Below are 22,390 nucleotides of genomic sequence, written 5' to 3' on the forward strand. Positions count from 1 at the left end.
CCACTCTGGTACAGGCCCCCGTTGCTGTGGCCTCTGGTGGGTCTCCCTGCCTCTAGTCCATCCCTGCATTCAGCTGTCAAACTGCTCTTCCTAAAACAAAGATCCGATCAAGTTACGCCTTTACTTGATCAACTCTGCTAGTTGCAGAATCCAAGGTAAAACTCTGTTCAAAGCCCTTCGTAAGCTGCCCCCCTTTCTGTCTCTCAGGTTTCTTCTTTTACACTTTAGATCTGCCCTCTCCCCCTCATACTCTGACATCACTGACACTGCCAGGCTTGCTGGTTTTTGGAGAAGCTCTCTCCTGACTCTGGACATTTCGCTGGCTTCTCTCTTTGCCTGGATCACACAGCTAGTAAGTGTCAAGTGTCTGAGGCTGCATTTGAAACTCGGGTCCTCCTGTATCTAGGACCGCTGCTTTATCCACTGTGCCACCTAGCTGCTCCGATCCATTTCCTTCATCATCTCTGCCTCCTAGTTTCCATGGCTTCCTGGGAGTCTCAATCAAAGTTCCACCTTCTGCAAGAAGCCTTGCTCCAGTCCCCCTTAATCTTTTTTTTTTTTCTTTTGGGTGAGGCAATTGGGGTTAAGTGACTTGCCCAGGGTCACACAGCTAGTAAGTGTTAAGTGTCTGAGGTCGGATTTGAACTCAGGTCCTCCTGACTCCAGGGCCGGTGCTCTATCCACTGCGCCACCTAGCTGCCCCAGTCCCCCTTAATCTTAATGCCTTCCCTCTGAGAGTAATATTAATGATGATAGGATAGCTAGCATTCACATGCCTATTATGTGCCAGGCACCATGCAAAGGGCTTTACAAGCACTATCTCATTTTATGTTCACAACGTCCATGAGACGTAGGGAATTGAAGTATATAGAGGCTAAATGCCCTGCTCTGGGTCACACAGCTAATAAGTGGATGGATTTGTGTTTGGTCTTCCTGACTCCAGGCCCACGGCTCTAGCTTCACACAGCCCTGTGTGACTCTGGGCAAATCATTTAACTTTTGTCTGCCTCAGTTTCTCTATCTGTAAAATGGGGATAATAACAGCAATTTTTTCTTCCAGGGATGTCGTTAGCATAAAATGAGCTAATATTTGTAAAATGCTTTGCAAACCTTAAAGCTTTATATAAATGCTGTTTCTCCTCCTTGTCTCTCCTTCTTCATCTCCCTCTCCTTCTTCTTCTATAGTTGTTTGCATAGAGGCAGCTGAGTAGCACAATGGATGGAGTCAGGAAGACCTGAGTTCAAGTCCCACTTCAGACACTTACTAGTTGTGTGACTATGGGCAGGTCACCTACTCTCTCTCTTCTTCAGTTTTCTGATCTGCAAAATGGGGATAATAATTGCAACTATTGTCTGACACATACTAAAAACTTGTTTCCTTCCCCACATTTTCTCTCTTCTTAGATTGTGAGCTCCTTGGGAGCAAGAACTACTCATTCATTGCTTTATTTGCCTTTTTTTTTTTTAAGTGAGGCAATTGGGGTTAAGTGACTTGCCCAGGGTCACACAGCTAGTAAGTGTTAAGTGTCTGAGGCCGGATCTGAACTCAGGTACTCCTGACTCCAGGGCCGGTGCTCTATTCACTGCGCCACCTAGCTCTATTTGCCTTTTTTGATATCCTCAGGGTTTAGTATAGTCCTGGCATACAGAAGGTGCTTAATATATGCTTGTTGATTTGCTCCCAGTACTAGTACCACCTTAGATCTGGGCCTAATCCTGATGCTGAGCTACCTGCTGATTTGCCCTAAAAGCAACCACCCAGGTATCCTTTCCTGGACCATGTTAGTCCAGGTTCCTCCTCCAGTCCAAGCAGGTGCTCTTTCTTATTTCTGCTCATTTCTGACATCATCTGTTTCCCTAAGGCAAACCTCTCTTCACCCTCATGCAGCTGGTTCTCCCATTCATTTCTCCCACCACCACTGAAGAAAACTTCTCTCCAGTTTTCTGACCTCCTAACTACAGTAATATGATTACTTAGACTTCAATACTTAAATCATTCTGTGACTTCATCCGTGTGGGTATTCTCTTCAAAGGTGCAGCCTACAACCAGTTTATGACTTTCCAGTCTTTGAAAATTTATCTATGTTTTTTCTGTAAACCTCCATTACAGTCTATTACACTGGGGCCTTTTCCCTAAGTTTCTTGGCATTATGTGTTTAATTAAATCCAGGTTAGAGTGCCTCAACTGCATACATATGTTATTTTTATTCTTTCTTCTAACTTGGTATTGATTAAAAATGTTTTTATTTATATGTTTTGTTTTTACCATGAGTGAATTTTCCCCTGTATACCGTTCCAAAGAGTCATCCTTTATAATGGAGGTTTGTTTTGTTTTGTTTTTTTAGAAAGAAAAAGAGGAAGAGAAAAATCAGTAAAACTAATCAATACACTGAAAAATCTGACACTATATGCAACGATGCACCCCTGTGGACAACCCTCTAACCCCCCCCCCCCAACCAAAAGAGTAGGGGGAGGAGGGGTCTTCTCATCTCTCTCTTTGTGACTGAGTTTGTTTTTGGGAATTCTGCAACGTTCATTTTTGTTTTGTGGCAGCTGTTTTAACTATTTACATTTTGTAGTCGTGTATGTTTTCTTGACTTCTTATTTCATTTTGTATCAGTTCATGTAAAGTCTTTCCAAGCTTCTCTGCACAAAATTTGCTGTATAGAACAGAAATATTCCATGATATTCCTGTGCCTTGACTTGTTTAGCAAGCCCCAAATGATGGGCCTCTTGGTAGAGGCCTAATTAGAGAACTATTTCCAGTCTTTGCTACCACAGAAAGTGCCATTATCAATACTGTGGTGTACGTGGAACTTTTCCATTTTTCTTATCAGTTTTGGTACTGGTTTTGATCTTTGTTCTACTATGTCAAGCCTCTGCCAGTTCAGAGGCAACTGATTGGGAAATGACATTCATTTTGACAACCAGCTGCTTCCTATCTCTTCACATGTAGTCAGTTTCCATTTTCGTTATGTTATTGAACTCTCTCAATGAATGGCCAGTGCTTCCAAATATTTTTCTTGAAGCAGACAGTGATGACACATAGGGGTGCATCTCTTACCCTTTGGCCTCTTATTCCAAGATCCAAAGCAGCTTATTACAATGTTTGGGGGTGCAGGGGCATCCTTCTTAAGTCACCAAGTATCAAAGGAGATAGTGATTTAATTTGGAAAGTCTTAATAAGTTTTTTGTAGAATTTCTCAATCTCTTCATTCTCTTCAAAAGATGATGATGTATAAGCTACAAGAGCCTTCATGGTCCTCTCTTTGCTTTGTTCTCTCATCACAAGTGCCACAAAGCCTGACCGCCAAGTGCTTTATGAAATGGCCTTGGGATTCACAATCAAGCCCAGTTTACTCCACTACTCGCTTTGCTCACCTCTCCTTCTGTTTATCTTCAACTTCCCTATAGCTTCTAGTTCCATTCACAGTGAGAAGGTCAACATGAACAGGATTCAGTTTCTCCAACAATACCATGACTTGGTCATTGGACTAGGCTCTCATACATTCAGAGTCCCAATGATTGTTAAAGTTTATAGGAGGCTGAAGATTGCAATTCTTGGCCCTCTCTGGTTCTTTCCCTGGTTATTACTACAGAGAGGGACCACAGAGCATTAAGGGCTATTTTTAATTCTTTTTTTTTGTTTCATGGGATGTTACAGCAAAAGAATTCTTTCCTTAGTGGCTAGCCAACTGGTGATGAGCTTCTCCTTACTTAGCTAATTTCATCTTTGGGGACTGCTGTGGGGACTGTATTCAAAACTTTTGTGGCACAATCAAACCTACCAGAGCTTATGTTCCACTGCCAGACTTCAAGACCCCAGAGTCATCTTCATACTATGAGGAAAGAGCAGGACTTTTGTGGCAGTAGAGTCTAGAGACACACACACAGTAAGAGAAAGGGGCTACTTCTTCCTAAGGGGTTTGAAGGATGGATGGAGCTTAGCTCAAGGCTGGGGGCGGGGGTGGAGTGGGGGGCAGAATATAGTGGCTGCACCTCTGGCCCAGGTATGTGCTTTAAAGAAAAGGAGTCCTGGGATCCCCTGCACCATTTCATTTGCCCACAGTTTGACTACATTGAGGGTTATATAACTCTAAATTCCTGCAAACCCTTAAGTTCTGAACTATAGGAATGCCTGGGTTCAAGGAATCAGATTTAAGGAAAAGCTAACTCCTAGACTCATCTGTTCAAGGAATTTAAAGCTGAAAGGGACCCAAAATATAGTAATTTGTATTTCCCAAAGTGAGGAAACTGAGTCTCAGGTGTTAAGTCACTGACTTGTCTCTGGTCCCATACCTAGTAAATTTCAAAGCTGAGGCAAGTCTCTTGCCTCTTTCTATCACACTGTGTTGCCCCATGACTACTGCAGTGATCAAGTCTATCCCCTCCTATCATAGCAGATTAGGAAATGAGGTCCAGAAAGGTGAGATAATGTGCCCAAGACTGCGCCAGCACCGGGATTCAAACCTGGGTCCTTTAGCTTAAACACTCACTGCTCTTCTCCTTGTGCTGTGACACTGGCTTCCCAGGCAGCCTCAGTGAGGACCGGCCCCTCCCCTGCCAGAAGGCCTCCAGAGCAGAGGCCTGGAGCTACTGGCCCTGAGCAGGGACACAGCCTCTCCTCAGTCTCTGCCAAAAAGGCCATTTCTTTTCCTGGACCTGCCAGAGGGTAGGAGACTCTCCCCCACTCCTCGGCCTCATCTCATCCATCACGGGCCAAATTGTCAGCTCCGTCTTTGCTGAGGGATCGTTATTGCCAGTGTGGATGTCAGAAGCACATCACATGGGCCAGATATTTTGGGTCCACCAGCAGGAACAAACCACTTCTCACTGGATAAATTGGATTGCCAACCACCCAGGGAAGAGTGATGAGTGTGTGGGGAGGAGAGAGAGCAACAACCGAGGACTATAGACCAGAGCCTGCCTTAGGGCTGGCAGCAGAAGCCCTTGCCACTGACTCCTGAGGTCAGGGGCCAGTGAACTCTAGATCTCTTTAGAAGGATCTGATAGAATCATTATTGCATAGTAAGGATCGAGGCTCTCTAGCCGCGAGCCCCCTTGGGCCGGGTCGGCGCTGGGGAGAAATGGTGGACAGACTGACTCAGGCTGGGTCTGTGTCCTCTACAAGAAGCTAAATTCCCATGTTGCCTCTGATGACAACCTGGAGCCAGGTGTACACCCCCCACCCCGTGCTCCCGATGGCATGTTCACTAATGCTCTGGCACTGTTATGGGACGACTAAAGCCAGGGGTTGCTTCTTCCCAAGGAAGAACATGGGATGTGCAGCATCTGTGAGTTGGAAGGGACTTTGGGGGTCTAGTCCCAAATGTATCTGGAGAGGAATCCCTTCTACAAGCCTCTTGATAAGTGGGCAGCCCCCCAGGCGCCATCTGAGGCTCTCCAAGAGTTATCTAATGAGCGGTTTGGCTACTCTGGGATAGACCAGGGTGGGGGCCCTACAGGTTGCATATCAGCCTCAAATTCCTACTTCCTTCCTGCCCCATACACACCCCATGAATGCCACCAGCTTGCCCAGGGACATCCAGGGAACACAAGAGCTTGGTTACCAGCTACAAACCGACAGTAAGGGTAGGGGGCGCTAGTGGTTGTGGTGCAGAACACAAAAGCAAGGAGACTCTTTTCTCTGAAGAGAGAGATCCCGAAGCCTACAGAACAACTGCATCTATCAGACAGCCATGACCACAGCCCAGAGGCTGCTGCTGGAGGTGCTGAGCAGCAGCAAGGACCTTCTCCCAGTTGGGGAGTACTCTCAGAGAGGATCTTCATGCTGCTCAGATTGCCAAATCGATTGTGCCAACAGAGAAAATATGGGGCTAGGCTAGTGGGCAAAGGGGGAGGCAGGGAGAGAAAAAAGAGTCAGGTCTCATGGGATTTAGAGCTGGGAAGGAGGCAGTCCAAGCCAGCTGCTTCATGTGGGAGAGGAAGAAACTGAGGCCCAGGAAGGAAATTACTTTCTCAAGGTCATTCAAGTTGAATGTTGCAGACCTAGGATTCTGACTCAAGTCCAGTTCTTTTTACAAAACAATATTGCCAAATTGTTGGTGTCCTGGTGTGACCCTTTCACATTCGATGTGCACCGGGAAGTCTGGGGTAGGTAGGTAGCCCACGCTCGGAACCTGGAAGCTTTGCCTTGGCAGGCAGGGTCTCTCAGGCTCAGGGGAAAGGCCAGGCCTCTCAGATCTCGCTGCCAGCTGGGGACGTCCCCCGGGACTTCGGCACATCCCTCTTGGTGCACCCCCTGGATCAAACACAGATCACCAAATCTTCCCTCCTCTCTGGCACAGAATCTACTAGCAGGGAGTGTGCCCACTGCATGTCTGGCACCTGTCACCTGGCTGGGGAAGCCCGGGGAGATGATTTCTCCCACCTGTCCATACTGAGGGGCCTTTCAAATACGAGGGGCATTCAGATATGCCTGGGACCCGATCACAGCCTGTCTCACTGTTGACTTGGTCCAGGGCTAGAGTTTCTTGTTTCTTATCTGTTCAGGTGAACCTGCTAGCCTGGTCCTTGGCCCCATACTCTGCCTCCTCTAACTAAACTGCCCAAAAAGCTATTCTGGAGTGGGAGAGACAGGTGGGATTCCTTAGACAACCCCAATCCCAGAATATAAGGAAGGAAGACCTCAGGATGAAGCAACAGAAACCTTCTGCACTGTCTTGGGGGTGCCTGGTCTGATGGGAACAAAAGTTTCAGAATGACAAGGCTTCCCCCACGGTCCCCCCCCCCCAAATTCCTTGGAATTCTGAAGGGTCCCAGCTGGCCTGCCCAAGGCCCCGTGTCAGCTGCCTGCAATTCCATCATATGGGGCAGGAGGGCTCAGCTAATCTCCCCATCTGTGGCCACCGGGATGGGATGGAGCCAAGCAGGCAGGCATCCCTGGCATCAACCCCCACAGGGTCTTTATGTTTACAATCAGTCCTGTGAGCCAGAGAGGGCTTGGGTTAGTACTTTCTTTCTCCTCACCCCCTCAGAGCAGAACAAGCTGATGACTCCAGCTTGAACCAGTCTTGGTAAGGACTGCAGGGTAGAGGTTGGGGTAGTGAAGGTAGAGTGTGTGTTCATAGCTCCAGCCCATCTAGGGGCAGAGATGTTGCCTAGGGCCAGGCAGGGCCTGGTGGGGTGAAGATTGGGTACGGCAAGAGGAAGGATGCATGTGCCTCCCCTTAGCCCGGCTCTCCCTAGGGACGTGGATGTAGATAGGCCTTCATGGAGTTCACTCAGGCCTGACTGAAAACACTGGTGGGGAAGGGGAATGGGGGGCATCATCAGGCCCTGCTGATTTTTAAGGAAAAGCACTGGGACCATGGAGATGGGTTCAGAGTTAGGAGACCTGAGTTCAAATTCCACCTCTCCCACTAATGTGATTTGATTTGGGCGTGATTTCCCTCTCGGGCCTGAAAAATGAAGGGCCCTGCCCTGGATGGCCTCTTTGGAGCACTAATGAGCAGAATCTAGGAAAGGTGCCCACTGGGAAGCTCTCTGCAGCTCTGTTGGTCATTCAGGGACGATTTCCCTCTCAGTTCTCTGGGTGTGCAAGAAGGGCTTGGGAAGACTGCTTTGGGGGTTCCTTTTCCTACCATAATCCCCCACGGGTGCTTGAGCAGAGTTCACTGTGCGAATTACATAGGCCCTGGGGTTCACCCAATTGGGGTGGGGTCCTGCTGCCTTCTGGGAGCTGTAGGGTGGGGAGAAGAGTGGGTGAGGAAGGCAAGGAGAGAAAGAAGGCCTCAGCAACTGGAACCAAGGACTCAGGGTGGGGCGGGGGCTGCAGGAGGTGAGCAGAGTCCAGCTGGCAGTGGGGACTGGGGAGGAAGAGATGTTCATGTTAATAAAATCAGCAGATGGGTCCCCTGGTGCCTGAGGTCGGCCTATTGAGCCAGCAGGGGTCATTCCCCCATCCCAACAGCTGGTCATTATCGTTTTGTCTCTCAGCCCCCCCCCATTTTTGGGGGATGGGGGTGCCTAACTAATAACAGGAGCCAGGAGACCTGGTTCCTGGCCGGCCAGGGCTCAGTGTCAGAAGCCGAAGGCTGGGCTCAAAGATCAAAGCCATTTCAGGTCCATGCTAAAGTCAAGTGTCCTGAGGTCTGAATTCTTGCCACTCTGAGGATTACTGGGAGGAGTCCGGGGAGGTTACAAGAACATGCTGGGTCATTGAGTTCAATCTCTTCCTGTCAGCTTACAGAGGAAGGAACTAAGCCCCAAGTGGGCTGGTGTTACAGAGAGGGCCCAGCTTAGAATCGGGACCCCGGGATGTGATCTTGCCTCGACACGGCTAACATCTCCCTCCCTCCTGGGGATGCTACCAGGAAAGTGCTCCGAGGGAGGCTCCGTCACCTTGGGGACTCTTACTGTGGTGACCCTTTCCACAGATGCAGAGCAGGAAGGCCTCTCTAATTCAGAGGTGAAGTGCTCTGCTTGAGGCCACACTGTTAGGACTGGGTCAGAGGCAGGAGTCACACCAGGGCCTTCTAGAGTCCAAGGCTGTACTCCACTCACTGTGCCAGCCTGTCCTGCTTATTAAGTGATTTGCCCAAGATCACAACCACGATCCCAAACTAGGCCCTTGGATTCTGTATCCAGAGAGGTGTCTGCTGTCCCATGTGGCTGTCCCTGGGAACCTCCTTCAGGTCCCCTCACCCCCATCCTAGGGGCCACAGCTGCTCCTGTGGATCCCAGGAAAACTAGGCAGCAGTAACGACTCGAGCCGGCTCCTCTGCCCTGACATTTGCGCTCTTCTCCAGGAAGAGCACCTGACAGGTTACCTTCTTGGACTGCTTCCTGCCCAGTGCTGGCTAGGGGGGCCAATCTCCCCCCAACCAAGGTATCAGAGGCTGACCCATTGGGTCTAGGGATACATCTTGAGCTCAAGACACCCAACAAACAACTCCTTAATTTATCTTTGCCCATTCCCCTAAATGCCCCAAACCTATGCCATGAAGCAAACACAAGTCAGGAGGCAAGTAGGTTTTCTGGAGAGAAGAGGCATTTCCTTGTAGTCACAAGCTCAGTTCACCCCCTCCTCTCCTGCCCTCCCCGGGGACTCAGGATCATAGACCTCATCATGGGCTGTCAGGGCTGAAAGGTCACTCGGTTCTCTTTGGACAGGCCCAGTGACTTGCCAAGCAGTCCATGGCAGAGCTGGGCTTTGAGCCCGGGTCTTCTGACTCTGCATTCTAAGATGTTGTCTTTGCTACTCCAGGAGCAGGGCCCCTGAGCTTGGCGAGAACAAGGGCGGTGCGGGAAGGCTGCAGGCTGCACAGGTTAGGCCTCTGTTGGAGACCTCAAGTCTGCCCCTCACACTGAGGCAGATGGGGAGCTAAGGACAGCACTGGAATCCCTTTCTCCCCTTCTGGCCCAGGAGGACCTGGAGCCTGAGAGCTAATGAATCGGGCCAGCTCCTTCCCTGGACAAAGGGCACGGCTCACAGGAACTGTCTGCTGAGGCCACATGAAGGGGGCCCTGGTGGCAGGGGCTAGCCACAGTGGGCACATGTCAGCACCCTGGGTGCTCCCCACCGAGGTTGGCAGTCAAGCCTGGCAAGGGGCTGTCCCACCTGTCCTGCCCCTCTCCTTACAGGGTCTAGGCTACAGAGGGCCTGAGAGGTCACTTCAGTCCAAGGTCCTGCCTTGGCTTTAAGGGAAAGATGACTTCCAGAAGAGGGGAGTGACTTGCCTAGGGAAGTTAGGACAGAGAGTGGGTGGAATGCCCATCCTCAGGCTCCAAACCCAGGGCTCTTGCCCAATTCTGTGGCACTTGTCCTTGTCTTGTCCCTGGTAAAGTTCAGGGAAAAAGGACCAAGCTCTGTGACCTTCCCTGCCTGGGCCCGGGTGCCCACTCCCTGGCAAGGGCGTGTGTATCAGGAGAGTGGGGAGCGGTCCTGAGCCAGCTCCGACAGGCCACAGCACATGGCAGCGCTCAAGCTGATCTTATCTGGGCCCCACCGAGGGTGCCCCAGGGATGGAGAACCTGTTCTCAGCCAGGTCTTCACGCTGCACTGAGCCCCTGGGAGCAGCACCCGGCTCAGCCCGAGCTCCAATGTGCCGCATAAATCACAGCCCCCCTCACCCCCCCACATTCCGATCCGCCAGCAGCTGGCCAGACCCCTGTGGAGGCCGAGAAGCCCACGCCACTGTGTGAGGGAGGCTGGCTGGCTATCTTTCTCAGGCCCCAGCAGTCCCACAGCTGAGCTCTAGGGGGGAAGGGTACCTTGTACAGAGTGTTGCGGATGATCTCGATGTTCATCTCGTCGAGGTCCTGCTCAGAGATGCAGTCTTGGAAGAATGCAGCTGGAAATGGAGAAACAGGCAGGGTAGGGAAGAAAATTGGCAGGCTTAAGGCACCTCTCCTTGGGGCCAGGCTCCTTGCGAGGGAGGCCTGGGGGAGAGGAGAGATGGAAGGGGCGAGGACAGGCTCAGAGGAGCCTGAGGAAGGGATGTGACGATGCAGCTGGAGCTCGGGCACGTCTCCAGCTCGGGGTAAGAGAGGACAGAGGGTCCTCCCCATCTCCCCACACCAGGGTCCCAGGATTCGCTTTAGGGAAATTAAGAGCCTTCTCCAGGCATCCTCTCCATGACTCTCTCTTGGATGTCCAAAGTGCTCGGGACGGGAGAGGCCGAGATTCGGTAACACGCTTGGGCTGATTCAGGGCTTCTTCCTTGCACTTTTATTTTCTAGAACTGATTTATAAATAAGAAAGCTGGCAAGTGCTGGGGCCATAACATGATCTAATAGCCTCTGGTATTGACCCAAAAGCACACAATGCCAAGGACATGCTTGCATAAGAGGCCATAACTCCCCCTTCTCCCCAATGCACACTCTCGCCTCAGTGTCCACCACACCGAGGCCAAGACTCGGCGAAGCCACGGGTTTCTGTGACTTTCTTCCAAGCTCTCTGCCTGAGGGCCCGGGAAGATAGGCAGTGAGTAGGGACCCAAGGGAAGAAGGTGACTCCCAATCTACCTTTAATGGGATTTTGTCTTTTTCTTTCTTTCTGTCTGTCTGTCACAACACGCCCTTGATTGGGATCATTCATTCATTTATTCATTTTAGGCCAAACTAGTCACTTTCTCTGTATTGTCAACAGTAATGGTCTGGTCTAATCTAGGTAGTCCCTTCTTTCCTTTGGATGTTAGCAAAACCTCATTGAAAAAACCCACCCCCTATTTCCGAGGGAGGAGCATGACCTACCCCCTTCACTAAGGACACTCACTGCCAGGTAAGGTTGTACTGGTAGGAAGAAATCTGGTGCACTTTGGGCACCTGGGATGCTAGAGGGTTTAGTGGAAATAAGGGTAATAGATGGAGGTTAGGGATATTCATTTAATTCAACCCTGTGATTCGAGGTCTCAGAGCTAGTAAGTAGGGCCAGACCCTATGTTTCCTGTCTCCTAAACTAGGACTCTGTCCACCAAATATACAGTGCTTATGGCAAAGAGGACTTAATAAGGACACTGGGGACCTCCCCCAACCCAGTCCAAATCCCAACCCCCAAACTAGCCTTGTAGAAGTCAAGCTAAACCTCAGCTGCTTCACCTGTAACATGAGATACTTTTAAAGTGTTGTTGTGAGGAGTGGTCTTTTTTGTAAGCACTACAAATAAAAATACAAATTGCTATTCAGCCTGCACAGCATTTAACCGATGTGCTCTTCCTGAAAATGGCCACTGTGGATTCATTTTGCTAGGTTACAATTATTTGTTACAAGGGTTTCTCTCTCTCCTCTCTCCATTCTCCCTCTCCCACCTTCCCTCCCTCCCTTCCTCCTTCTCTTCTTCCTTCCCAGTTTTAACTGGGAGAAGTAAGAATTCAAGGAGGGAAGGGATTAGTCATAGTTGTGTCAAAAAAAAAAAGAGGGCCACTGGAATTTTTTAAAAAACATAGTGGTTGGGGACAAAAATGTACAAAAGAGCAGAAAGTTCAGAAGGAAGCACAGACAAGTAGGACAGTTTTGAAAGTAGCACATGGAACTTATATCTTTAAAAAAAGCCAGTGGTCTGACCTGGAGATTCATGGTTTCACATATAATCCTTTTTGTACTCTGCTGCATAAGGAAATGCTTTTTTACAATATTTAAGCTCATAATAAAAAAAAACTAACCTAAAAAATATTTGATTCTCTCTTCAAGACGACTACTTCCTATGTATATGTAAAAATCAAACAACAATCTATGAGCAGCTGTCATGGATTGCTCAAAAGTTCATATACACAAAGACACAATATGTCATATGTTCATCAGATTTGCAGATGACATAAAGTTGGAAATGACAGCTAGTTAGCATATGGGACAATAAAATTAGCATCCAAATGAATTTCGACAGACTAGATGATTACACTGAACCTACGAAGATAAGATTTAACAGGGATAAATATGAAATCTTACACTCAGATCCAAAAACTCAAGTTTGCAAGTAGAAAAGATTGGGGAAGGATGAGAAGGGCTGAGTACACTAGAAATTCATCTGAAGATCTGCAGGCTTCGCAGTTGGACTAAAGTCAACATAATCAAGAGTATGATATGGTGGGTGGTGGGGAGAGGGGAGAAAACAAAACAAAACCCCCAATGTGGTTGGCTACATTACAGGAGAGAGCATGTGCAGGACCCTGGAGGTTAACAATGCCTCTGGACTCTGTGCCTGTCAGACAACATCTGGAGTACTGCTGCAGGTAACCCATTTTAGAAAAAGTATTGGCAAGCTGGAGACCTTCCAAAAATGGGCAAAGCTGATATTGGCAAAAGCCTCAAGATCCTGTCAAACTGGCGATGTTCAGTCTGGAGAAGAGAAGACCTAGGCAGAGGTAGTGGAGGAAGTGCTGGGGGGGGGGGGCAGGGGGTGTTGGTGGTGGAGGAAATGGCAGATATTTTCAAATATTTTAAGGGTTTGTCATGTGGAAAAGAGATTAGGTTTGTTGTTCTGACCCAGAAGTCAGAACACCATTGGGACACAGGGAAGACCCTTCTAACAATGAGAGGTGCTCCAAGGAGGAAGGGCTGTCTTGCAAGGTGAAGGCTACCTTGGACCTGTGTTGTATGGGGGATCCTTTTTCCAGAGGGGTTCAACCAGCTGCACTGAGCCCCCTCTCCAACTCTAAGCTGCTTTGCTTCTGCGACACCACAAGGGCCCTGTGAAATGGGCCAGAAAAGTGCTCAACCTTCCCCAAATCACACCAGTGCGACAGTCTCTATTCTCTGGGTTTGAATATGTCTTTACATCCCATGTCCTGAAAACAGGCATGGGAATGGGAAGGAGACCTAAGCCTGGGCATCGGAGAGCCCAGGCCCTAAGTAGACAGAAGAGCCAGCCTGGGAAGGGCCCAGGGTCGTCACTACTTACCAAGTGGGGTGTCCACTAAGATAGCACTATATAATTCTGCTGGTGTCTGAGCAATGTTCACGGCCTCCATCTGCTCAAAGCTGCCTAGTGGGTGGCACTTGGGCACAAGTTCAGCGATGGAGCGCTGGTGCAAGGTCCCCGTTATCAGCAGGATAACATTGTCGATCATGTAGCTGTAGCTGCAAGGGAAACAGATACACTGGACGTCAAAGCATTTGGGCAGAGAGGCGAGAGATGATCAGGATCTTTTCTGCTGCACAGAAACAAGTTTCCCACCAGTGCCCACCTCTGCCAACCCCCTTGTACCTCCTGCATAGGAAGTCCAGAGACAGGGTCACAGTGTGGGCAGTACAGTGGAATGGAAACACCTCGGGAATCAGAAGACTCAGTTTCATGTTCTAAGCTCTATCATTTACTAGCTTTGTGATCTCGAGAAAATCATTTCGCCTCACTGTGCCTCGCTTCTCCATCTATGCAATAGGAATACTTTTGGTAGCATCACAGAGTTTTTCATGAGGATCCAATGTGGTTTTGAAACATAAGTAAAATACGGCTAGAAACTAAATTTACTTTTGTACACTAAAGACAAATTCAAAATGACCATGCTAAAACAATTTTTACTTTAAGTTTTTAAATCTTAATCTAATAAAATGCAAAAGTAAATGTTTCAATCATTGCTTTTCTTTTTGCGTCTTTCACTGTTCTGAACTGCCCCAAGTAAGTCATCTTCACCGTCGTCTACTATTAAGAATGAAGTTAGAGACCACAGAAAGGTTTTATACAAGTCAGATTTAGGGGAAAGTGAGGGCCTGTATTTGGACAAATATTATCAATGTGAGTTATTATTACAGTGGACTCAGGCTCTTCCAGAAACAAGTTGGGTGGGATGGGAGTGTGTGGTGGCAGTGGCTTCCTAGACAGAGCAGCTAGGTGTTTTGAGGTCATGTTGTCTTGGGAAAAGCAAAGGTGGGAGTTACCAGCCAGTGCTAAAAAAACAAAAACAAAAACAAACAAAATTCCAACCCGTCCCCCTACTGCCATTACGGTGGAGAGACCTGAAGCAACAAGGACCAGGCATTGCTTCCCTCCTGGCCTTTCCCAGTTCGTCTATTACCTTTTGGTGAGGTAACAAGAATCTAGCATCCTAGAGGAGAGGATGACAAAAGTCTTTGGTTCTGAGAGCAGGAGAGCCCAGTTGGGCTGCTTTAAACAAACGTCTCTGTCCCGTGCTATTTATCATTTTTTAAGAGAGGTACAGATGGCACAGACATCCAATTTTCAGAAGACACAAATCTGGAAGGGGCAGCTAACATGCTGGAAGACAAAATTAGGATCCAAAGAAACACCAACAGGTGGAATATAAGAAGAGATTTTGTAAGGTCAAATGTAAACTTTTGCCCTCAGGTTCAAAAAAGCCAACTTCCCAAGAATACCTTCGGGGAGGCCTGGTTAGCCAGTCATTTGTCTGAGAAAGATCTGGGGGTTATAAGGGGCCTCTGTAGGAATATAAATGACAAACAAAAAAATCAAATGTGATTTTAGGCTGCATTAGGAGAGGGAGAGTGTCCAGGGCCAAGGGGGACAGAGTTCCTCTGTGCTCTGCCCTCATCAGAAGGATCATGGGATCGCAGATGGATTGGGAGTTGCCAGGAACTGTAAGACCCATCTTGTCCAAGCCCCTCTGTAAACAGACAAAGCAGCTGAATTTCAAGGAGTTTCAATGACTTGTCTGATGTCTCACTGGGCATGTCAGAGGCACTATTTGAGCTTAGAGACCTGCCACTGGTCTATGCTGTGCCCTAACACATTAGGTTCAATGTTGGTTGCCATATTTTAGGAAGAACATTGATAAGTTGGAGGGTGTCCAGAAGAGAGCAAAACAGGATGGGCCTTAAGATAATACCATATGACAAATGAAAGACCTTGGGATATTCAACCTGGAAGAAAAGATGTTGGGAAAACACCAGCTGTTCTGCTTCCAGCCCAGCCCAGCCAAGGTGAGATGATGGCTTCAGAGAGAACTCTTGGAGAGAAAGGGCCAGCCACTCTCCCCACCAATGACCAACTTACTGCCACTTGTGGGGCAGGCACCTGAAGGAGAGACAGGAGGCAGCATGTACCAGAGAAGTCAAGCCACAACCTCCAGTGGACCACGATCTCCCCATGGAACCTGATGGAGATGGTCCAGGATGCTGAACTCAAGATTCAGGAACACTAGTGTCTTCACACCACCAGACTAGCTTCCAGTTCAGCCCCCATTAGCCATCACCAAGGGGAGAAATCATTGTGGAGAAGGGGCCCTCCTTCTTCACTGAGAGTTCCTTTAGCTTGTAAATAATCCGCCAAGTCTCCACCATTGCAATACTCCATCACCAGAAAAACAAAGTTGGGCAATTCCTATTTTTATATGAATGCCACTGACACTTGATTTTCTGCGACTGGTATAAGACAGTAAGATGTTCTAGGGCTTAAGATCCCTGTGAATTATTCCTTTACTATGTAGAATTCGCATGGCAGTTGCAATCTGATGCAGAAACACTCTGATGGTGTCTTCACTGGGGCCCCTCTTCTTTATCACCACCGGCAACAATTGCTGACTAACTGCCACCAACAGGCAGAGGAGCACAAGAGCCCTGGGGTGACAAGACTGTCCCCACCTTCCAACCAGACCGCCAGGTTCCAGCCCAGCCCTTGTAGCCACCATTCAAGGAAACAACTCCAAAAGACAGTCAGGAGGTCTGGGAGCTCAGCCATTCCCACCAAATTCCAACCAGTTGCTACTTGTTAGGCAGGTAAGCTCAGCTAGCGGAAGCAGCAGCAAGGTACTCGGAGGGAGAGACTGGAGGCAACACATGCCCAATTACTAGCACCACCAGGGTCAAGGGACCTTTCTACCCGACTTGTAGCTGAACATTTCTGTATGTGTCGCCTCTCTTCCATTAGAATGTGAGATCCTTTGAGATCAGGGATTGTGTTATTTTTCTATTTGTACCTCGGTGCTCAGCAGTGAGCACATAATAAAAGCTGAATAAATATTTACGCATTCATTCATTCATTCATTCATTCATTCATTCATTCATTCATTCATTCATTCATTCTTGTTTGAGACACCATGTTGGATGCCAGGGATATGGAGCTACTTGAGGAACTTCCCTTCAAGAGCCCCGACTTGGAGGTGGTTCTGAAATGGCTTTCAATTCAGTTGTCTATTTGTATCCTCAGTGCTTAGTAAGTGCTTCTTCATTCATTCAACATGATTGGTGTCCACATGTTTGAAGAGCAACTGCTTGAAAGAGGGATTAGATGGGGTCTACGTGGTCCTTGATGGCAGGCTATGAACAAGGGGAGTAAGTAGCAAAGGGGCAAAATTAGGCATAATGTAAGGGGAAACTTCCTTACAAATGGAGCTGTCCAAAAGCAGAATACAAAGCTCTGGGACACAGTGGGTGGGTCCCTCCTCGCTTTAAGCAAAGGCTGGAGGACCATTTGTTGGCTAAGTTGCAAAGTGGATCCTTTGTCAGATATTGGTTGGGTTAGACAGCCTTGAGGTCCCTTTCCACTCTGAAATTCTGTAATTCATTGTAGGTCAAATGCCACATTTTATAGAAAAGGAAAATGAGGGGCAGCTAGATGGCACACTGGATAAAGCACCAGCCCTGGAGTCAGGAGTACCTGAGTTCAAAATCTGGCCTCAGACACTTGACAGTTACTAAGCTGTGTGACCCTGGGCAAGTCACTTAACCCTCATCTCCCCCCCCCCAAAAAAAAAAGAAGGGAAAGGAAAATGAGTCCCGAAGGGGTTAATTTCAAGGTCATATGGTCAAAAATAGTGGAGTCAGAACTAGAATCCAGGTCTCCTGACTGCTAGCTCATGGTCTTTTCATTACTATCCTGACTTTAGAAGAGGTCCCCCCAGCATGGAATAAGGGACTATAAGTAAAGGATCTGTGAGAAAGAACTGGCAATATTTAGCTTAGAGAAGAGAAAATTTAGGAGATAAATGACAGGCCACGGAATAGGAATTAGACTAATGCTGGTTAGCCCCAGAGGGCAGAACTAGGAACCAGGGTTGGAAGTTGCAGAGGCAGACAACCTTTCTAACAATTGCAGTTCTCCAAAGTTGGAATGGGCTGCCTCAGGAAAAGCCAGCCGGCACAAGACAGCAAACGAGTATCTGTTGTACTGATTTGCACCTATCTGTACAAAGCACGAAATAAGGAGCTGAGGAAACAGGATGGGGGCCCTTCCCTCAAGGATTCTAGTAGGGAACAAGAGAAAAGGAGAATCTGCCGTGGTATGTACCTCCATTACAGTCACAAAGCAAAGGGTTTCATGAGGCCTGGAGGGGAAGGCTGAGATCAGAGGAGGGTCCGTGGAGAAAGGAGCATTGGCCTTGACCGCAAAGGCAGAAGTCTCCCAGAGTCTCTAGTGTCATCTTCTACCTCCTCTGCATTTCTCCTGTATGATCTGATGGACATACACATTGTCATCTCAATCAGAATGGAAGCTAGTCGAGGGAAGGGTCTGTTTTTGCTCTTATTTGTGTCCCCAGAGCTTGGCACGATGCCTGATACAGATTAAGAGCACATTAAAGGCGTCCTGACTGACTGATGGAGCAAACACAAGGAGGTGGGGTGAGAGTATGGTCCAGGCTGACTGAAACATAAAGGAATGATAATACTCATAAACTAGCACAACATAGCACTTTGTAAACCTTAAAGTGCTTTACAAATATTCTCATTTGATTCTTACAACAACCCTGAGAGATAACTGCTGCTATCATGCCCATTTTATAGATGATGAGGCAGAGGAAGCAGGAGGAAATAGAGGTAGAGAGGCTAAGTGACTTACCTAGGGTCACGCAGCTAGTGAGTGTCTTAGACAGGATTTGAACTCAGGTCTAGCCCTCTATCCACTGTACCATTAAACTGCTACAAAATAAGACTGGAAAGGTGGGGTGCTACTAAAATATAAGGGACCTCTGACATCAAGCAAGAAACTTTAAACTTACTTGAAAAGCAACCAGGAAATACTTAAACGTTTTGAATAGAATGACACGGCCAAACCTGTACCTAAGAAAGATTATTCTGGTAGTGATAGGGAGATCCCAACATTAATGAAATCCCACGTGTGGCTCCAAATTTCAGTTAAAAGGTTGGGTACGTTTAAAGGAAGGGCTTAGGGTTATCCAGCAGGACGCATATGCAGCTGACCAGTCAAAGCTGTGGAGAGATGAAAGGGCAGAAGAGGGATGAACAGGGCTTTGGGATTGGACAGCTAAGAATTCATCGGTGACCACAATCACCTCCAGATGGAGATCTCACCTAGACAGAAAACACCATAGACGCAAACTCCAGGAGAATGGAAGGATAAAACTGTCACAAATATGGATTGAGATGTCTCGGCCAAACAAGATAGAGAGAGAGAATCCCAAGATAAAAGTCATGCCATTAAAAGTAGAAGGGAAACAATTAGCTGGAAAGCCAATCCTTGCAGCAAATTTCTCTGATAAAGGTCTGCGGTTAAATATATCTGACTAGAAATATAGAAGTACCATTCTCTACTAGATAAGGGAAATGCAAATTACAACTCTAAGGTTCTGCCCTCACCCCATGAGGCTGGCAAAGATGAGCAAAAAAGGAATAGGGAGGCTGTTGGGGGACAAACACACAAAAGCAACTGCTGGTTGAGTGATGAATTGGTTGAACAATTCTGAAAGCAATTTGGAATACTCAAAATAACATGAAACCGTACAGACTCTTTGACCCACCACTAAAAGGAATATTCCCCAAAGAAATATAAAAGAAAGGGGAAAGGACCCATTTGTTCAAAAGTATTTACAGCATCACTTTTAGCCTTGGCAAAGAACTAGGAACAAAGAGGGTTACCATTAATTGAAGAATGACTAAAAAAGAGTGTGGTATATAATTGACTAAAAGAATAAATCTGGGGAAACTGGAGGTTTGTATGAACTGATGCAGTGTTAAAAGTGAATAGTATCAGAGCAGCTAGGTGGTGCAGTGGATAGAGAACCCGCCCTGGATTCAGGAGGACCTGAGTTCAAATCCAGCCTCAGACCCATGACACCTACTAGCTGTGTGACCCTGGGCAAGTCACTTAACCCCAACTGCCTCACCCCCCCCCAAAAAGTGAATAGTATCCAGAACTATATCTACAAGGATAACACTACTGTAAAGAAAGAAAAAAAAACCCTGAAAGACTTAAAAAATCGATTATGTTTCCTTTCTAATTTTAGCTGCATTGTAATTAGATCAATGCAATGACCAAGGAGTTTTTTCTTCAGAAAATTGATGATGAAGCATCTCTCCCACCCACCTCTTAGTGGAAAGGTGGACAATGGGTGCAGAATGAGACATACATTTTCAGACGTGACCATTACAAAACATATTTGCTTTACTTCTCTATACCTTTGTTAGAAAGGAGGAATTTTGGAGGGAGTAGTGTGGGGACTTAGAGGAGATAGTAAGAATGATGTGGGGAAAGAGAAGAAAGGAACTTCGATAAAACATTTGAAAAATAGAGACTGAAATTTGGAAGGGGACTCAGGACGTCAGTACTACACTAAATTGATATATATATATTTTATTTTTTATCTATATTTAAAAAAAACACAAGCCAGACGTAATGTGTAGCTTTATGAACAACCCCTATTTTCTGGCCTTGTTTGTAGATAGAAATGTTATATTTATTGTTGTAGTTCATAATTTAAGAAAAACATTAAAAAAAAAATTTTATAAGTGACCATAGAGGGCACTTCCAGTGGAGTGGTCATATCAGTCAAGGAGGACCTATTATGTTCAAGGCACCATGCTAGATACCAATGATGCAAAGACAAAACTGATATAGGTTTTACTATTTATCAGGCACTGTTTAGGGGACAGAAACTTGATTTCAAGGGACTGAGAAGACAGTGAGTGCATAGTAAAAAGTGTTAAGCACTGGAAACATATCTATATCTATATAGCTCTTTCTATACACACACACACACACACACACATATTTCCATTTAAAAAAATAACCTAATCACTGCTCCCCCCATCTCCAACAAAATCATCTTTCTCTTCTCACAAATGAAAAACAACCCCCTCCCCCAACTCCTGTTACAAACATATATAACAAAACACATTTCTACATGGGCCATTTTTTAAAGTCTCATTTTGCACTTTTCAGTTTTTCATCTTTCTATCAGGAGGTATGAAGTATGTTTCATCATTAGTTTTCTGGAATTGTAGTTGGTCATTGCACTGATCAGTCTTTCAACAGTTGTCTGTCTTTAGTATTTTGTTGTCTTTGTATAAATTGTTTTTCTGGTTTGGCTCACTTCACCCTGCATCAGTTCATAAGTCTTCCTAGGTTTCACTGAAACCTTCCATTTCATCATTTATTATAGCACAATAGTATGCCACATTAAATAGCATAACTTGTTCAGCATTGTCCAGTTGGTGGGCATCCCCTCATTTTCTAATTCTTTGCCACCACAAAAGTATCTGCTATGAATATTGTTGTACATCCTTGGTTAGTTTGTTTTGCCCCTAGGATTAATCCCCACCCCCTTATCTGCTCTCCTCCTTATTTTTCTCCTCTTGCTTCTCCCCTCCCCTCCTGTTTTCCTGTTGAGTGAAAACGTATTTCTAGATCTATCTCCATGTGTATATTTGTGTATTCTTCTCTCCTGTAACCATTTCAGAGGTTCAGATGTCACCCATAGCCCTTACCCATCTCTCCTTGTTTGTAGAAGTCATATTTTGGCATTCTGATTATGTGACATGATTTCCCTTAATCTTCCTCTCCTTTCCATTCCTAATGTATTTAATTTACCCTCCCTTTCCTTTTATTCTTATAAGATCATCAAAACATAACAAAACTACTCCCAGACTTTCTCTCTAATTATCCCTCTATGACCCCTGATGATGATAGGGCTCAAAAGGGACACATGTATCATCTCCCCATATTAGAACATAAATGGTTTAGTCCCTTATGACTGTTCACTTATGTTTACCTTTTTGTACTCATCTTGACTTTTGTGTTTGCACTTCAAAGTTTTTATGTAGTTCTGGTCTTTTCATCAGGAATGCTTAGAAGTCTTATGCTCCATCTCCCTTCCCTCCCCTCCCCGATTATACTTAGTTTTTTCTGGAAAAGTTATTCTTGGTTGTAATCTCAGATCTTTTTGTCTTCTGGAAAAAATTACTATCTCTACTCCTTTATAGTGGTGGCTGCTAAAACTTATGTGATCCTGACTATAGCTTCTAGGTACCTGATTTTTTTCTTTCTGGCTGCTTGTAGCATGTTTTTGTTTGTTTGAGCTGGAAATTCTGCATTTTGGTGATAATGTTCCTGGGAGTTTTTATTTGGGGTTATTTTCAAGAACTGAACAGTAGATATTCTATTTCAGTTTTCTTTTAAGAGTTCTTGAAATATAAGGCTCTAGGGTCTTTTTATGGTCATGACTTTTAGGTAGTCCAATGATTCTTAAATGATCTCTCCTTGACTTGTTTTCTAGGTCAAATTTTCCCCCTAATAAGGTACTTACATTTTCTTCTCTCCCCTCCCTCCCACCAGTCTTTTGACTTTACGCTTAAAATTTCTGGTTGTCTCCTGAAGTAAACAACTCCCACCTGGTCATTCCACTTTTCAGGAAGTATTTGTTGCTTAGGTAAGATTTTGTACCCCTTTTGTAGCTTTTAATTCCCTTTCCAATTTTTTCCCCAACAGCTCTCATTTCTTTTCTAGTTTTTTTCCTCCAGTGCTCTCATTTCATTTATAAAACCATTTAAAATTCCTTTTTAACCTGTATTTCATTTCTTCCAGGAATTCTAGCTGAATTTGTGCCAGAGCTGTGTTTTTGTTTGAGGCTTTGCTTGTAAATGTTTTGGAGTCATCCTATTCTTCTGTGTTTGTGTCTTGAGGGTCCCTGTCACCATTTTAATGATGGGATTTTTTGTTTACTCATTCTTTCAGCCTACTTGCTGACTATGGAATTGATCCTTGGGCTGGGCTCTGCATACT

The 22,390-nt window shown here is 46.3% G+C and overlaps 1 protein-coding gene across 1 annotated transcript in view; it reads right to left on the reverse strand.

Moving 5' to 3' along the window:
• The window catches only part of ATP6V0D1 (ATPase H+ transporting V0 subunit d1), a 108,098-nt gene that overhangs the window by 3,546 nt on the left and 82,162 nt on the right, over nt 1–22,390 (reverse strand). The window contains 2 exon segments of the mRNA XM_043985859.1: nt 10,237–10,316; nt 13,361–13,539. Coding sequence (XP_043841794.1) covers nt 10,237–10,316; nt 13,361–13,539 — 259 coding nt within the window.

The sequence above is a fragment of the Dromiciops gliroides genome, chromosome 2 (genome assembly GCF_019393635.1).
Source record: "Dromiciops gliroides isolate mDroGli1 chromosome 2, mDroGli1.pri, whole genome shotgun sequence".
Classification (NCBI taxonomy): Eukaryota; Metazoa; Chordata; class Mammalia; order Microbiotheria; family Microbiotheriidae; genus Dromiciops; species Dromiciops gliroides.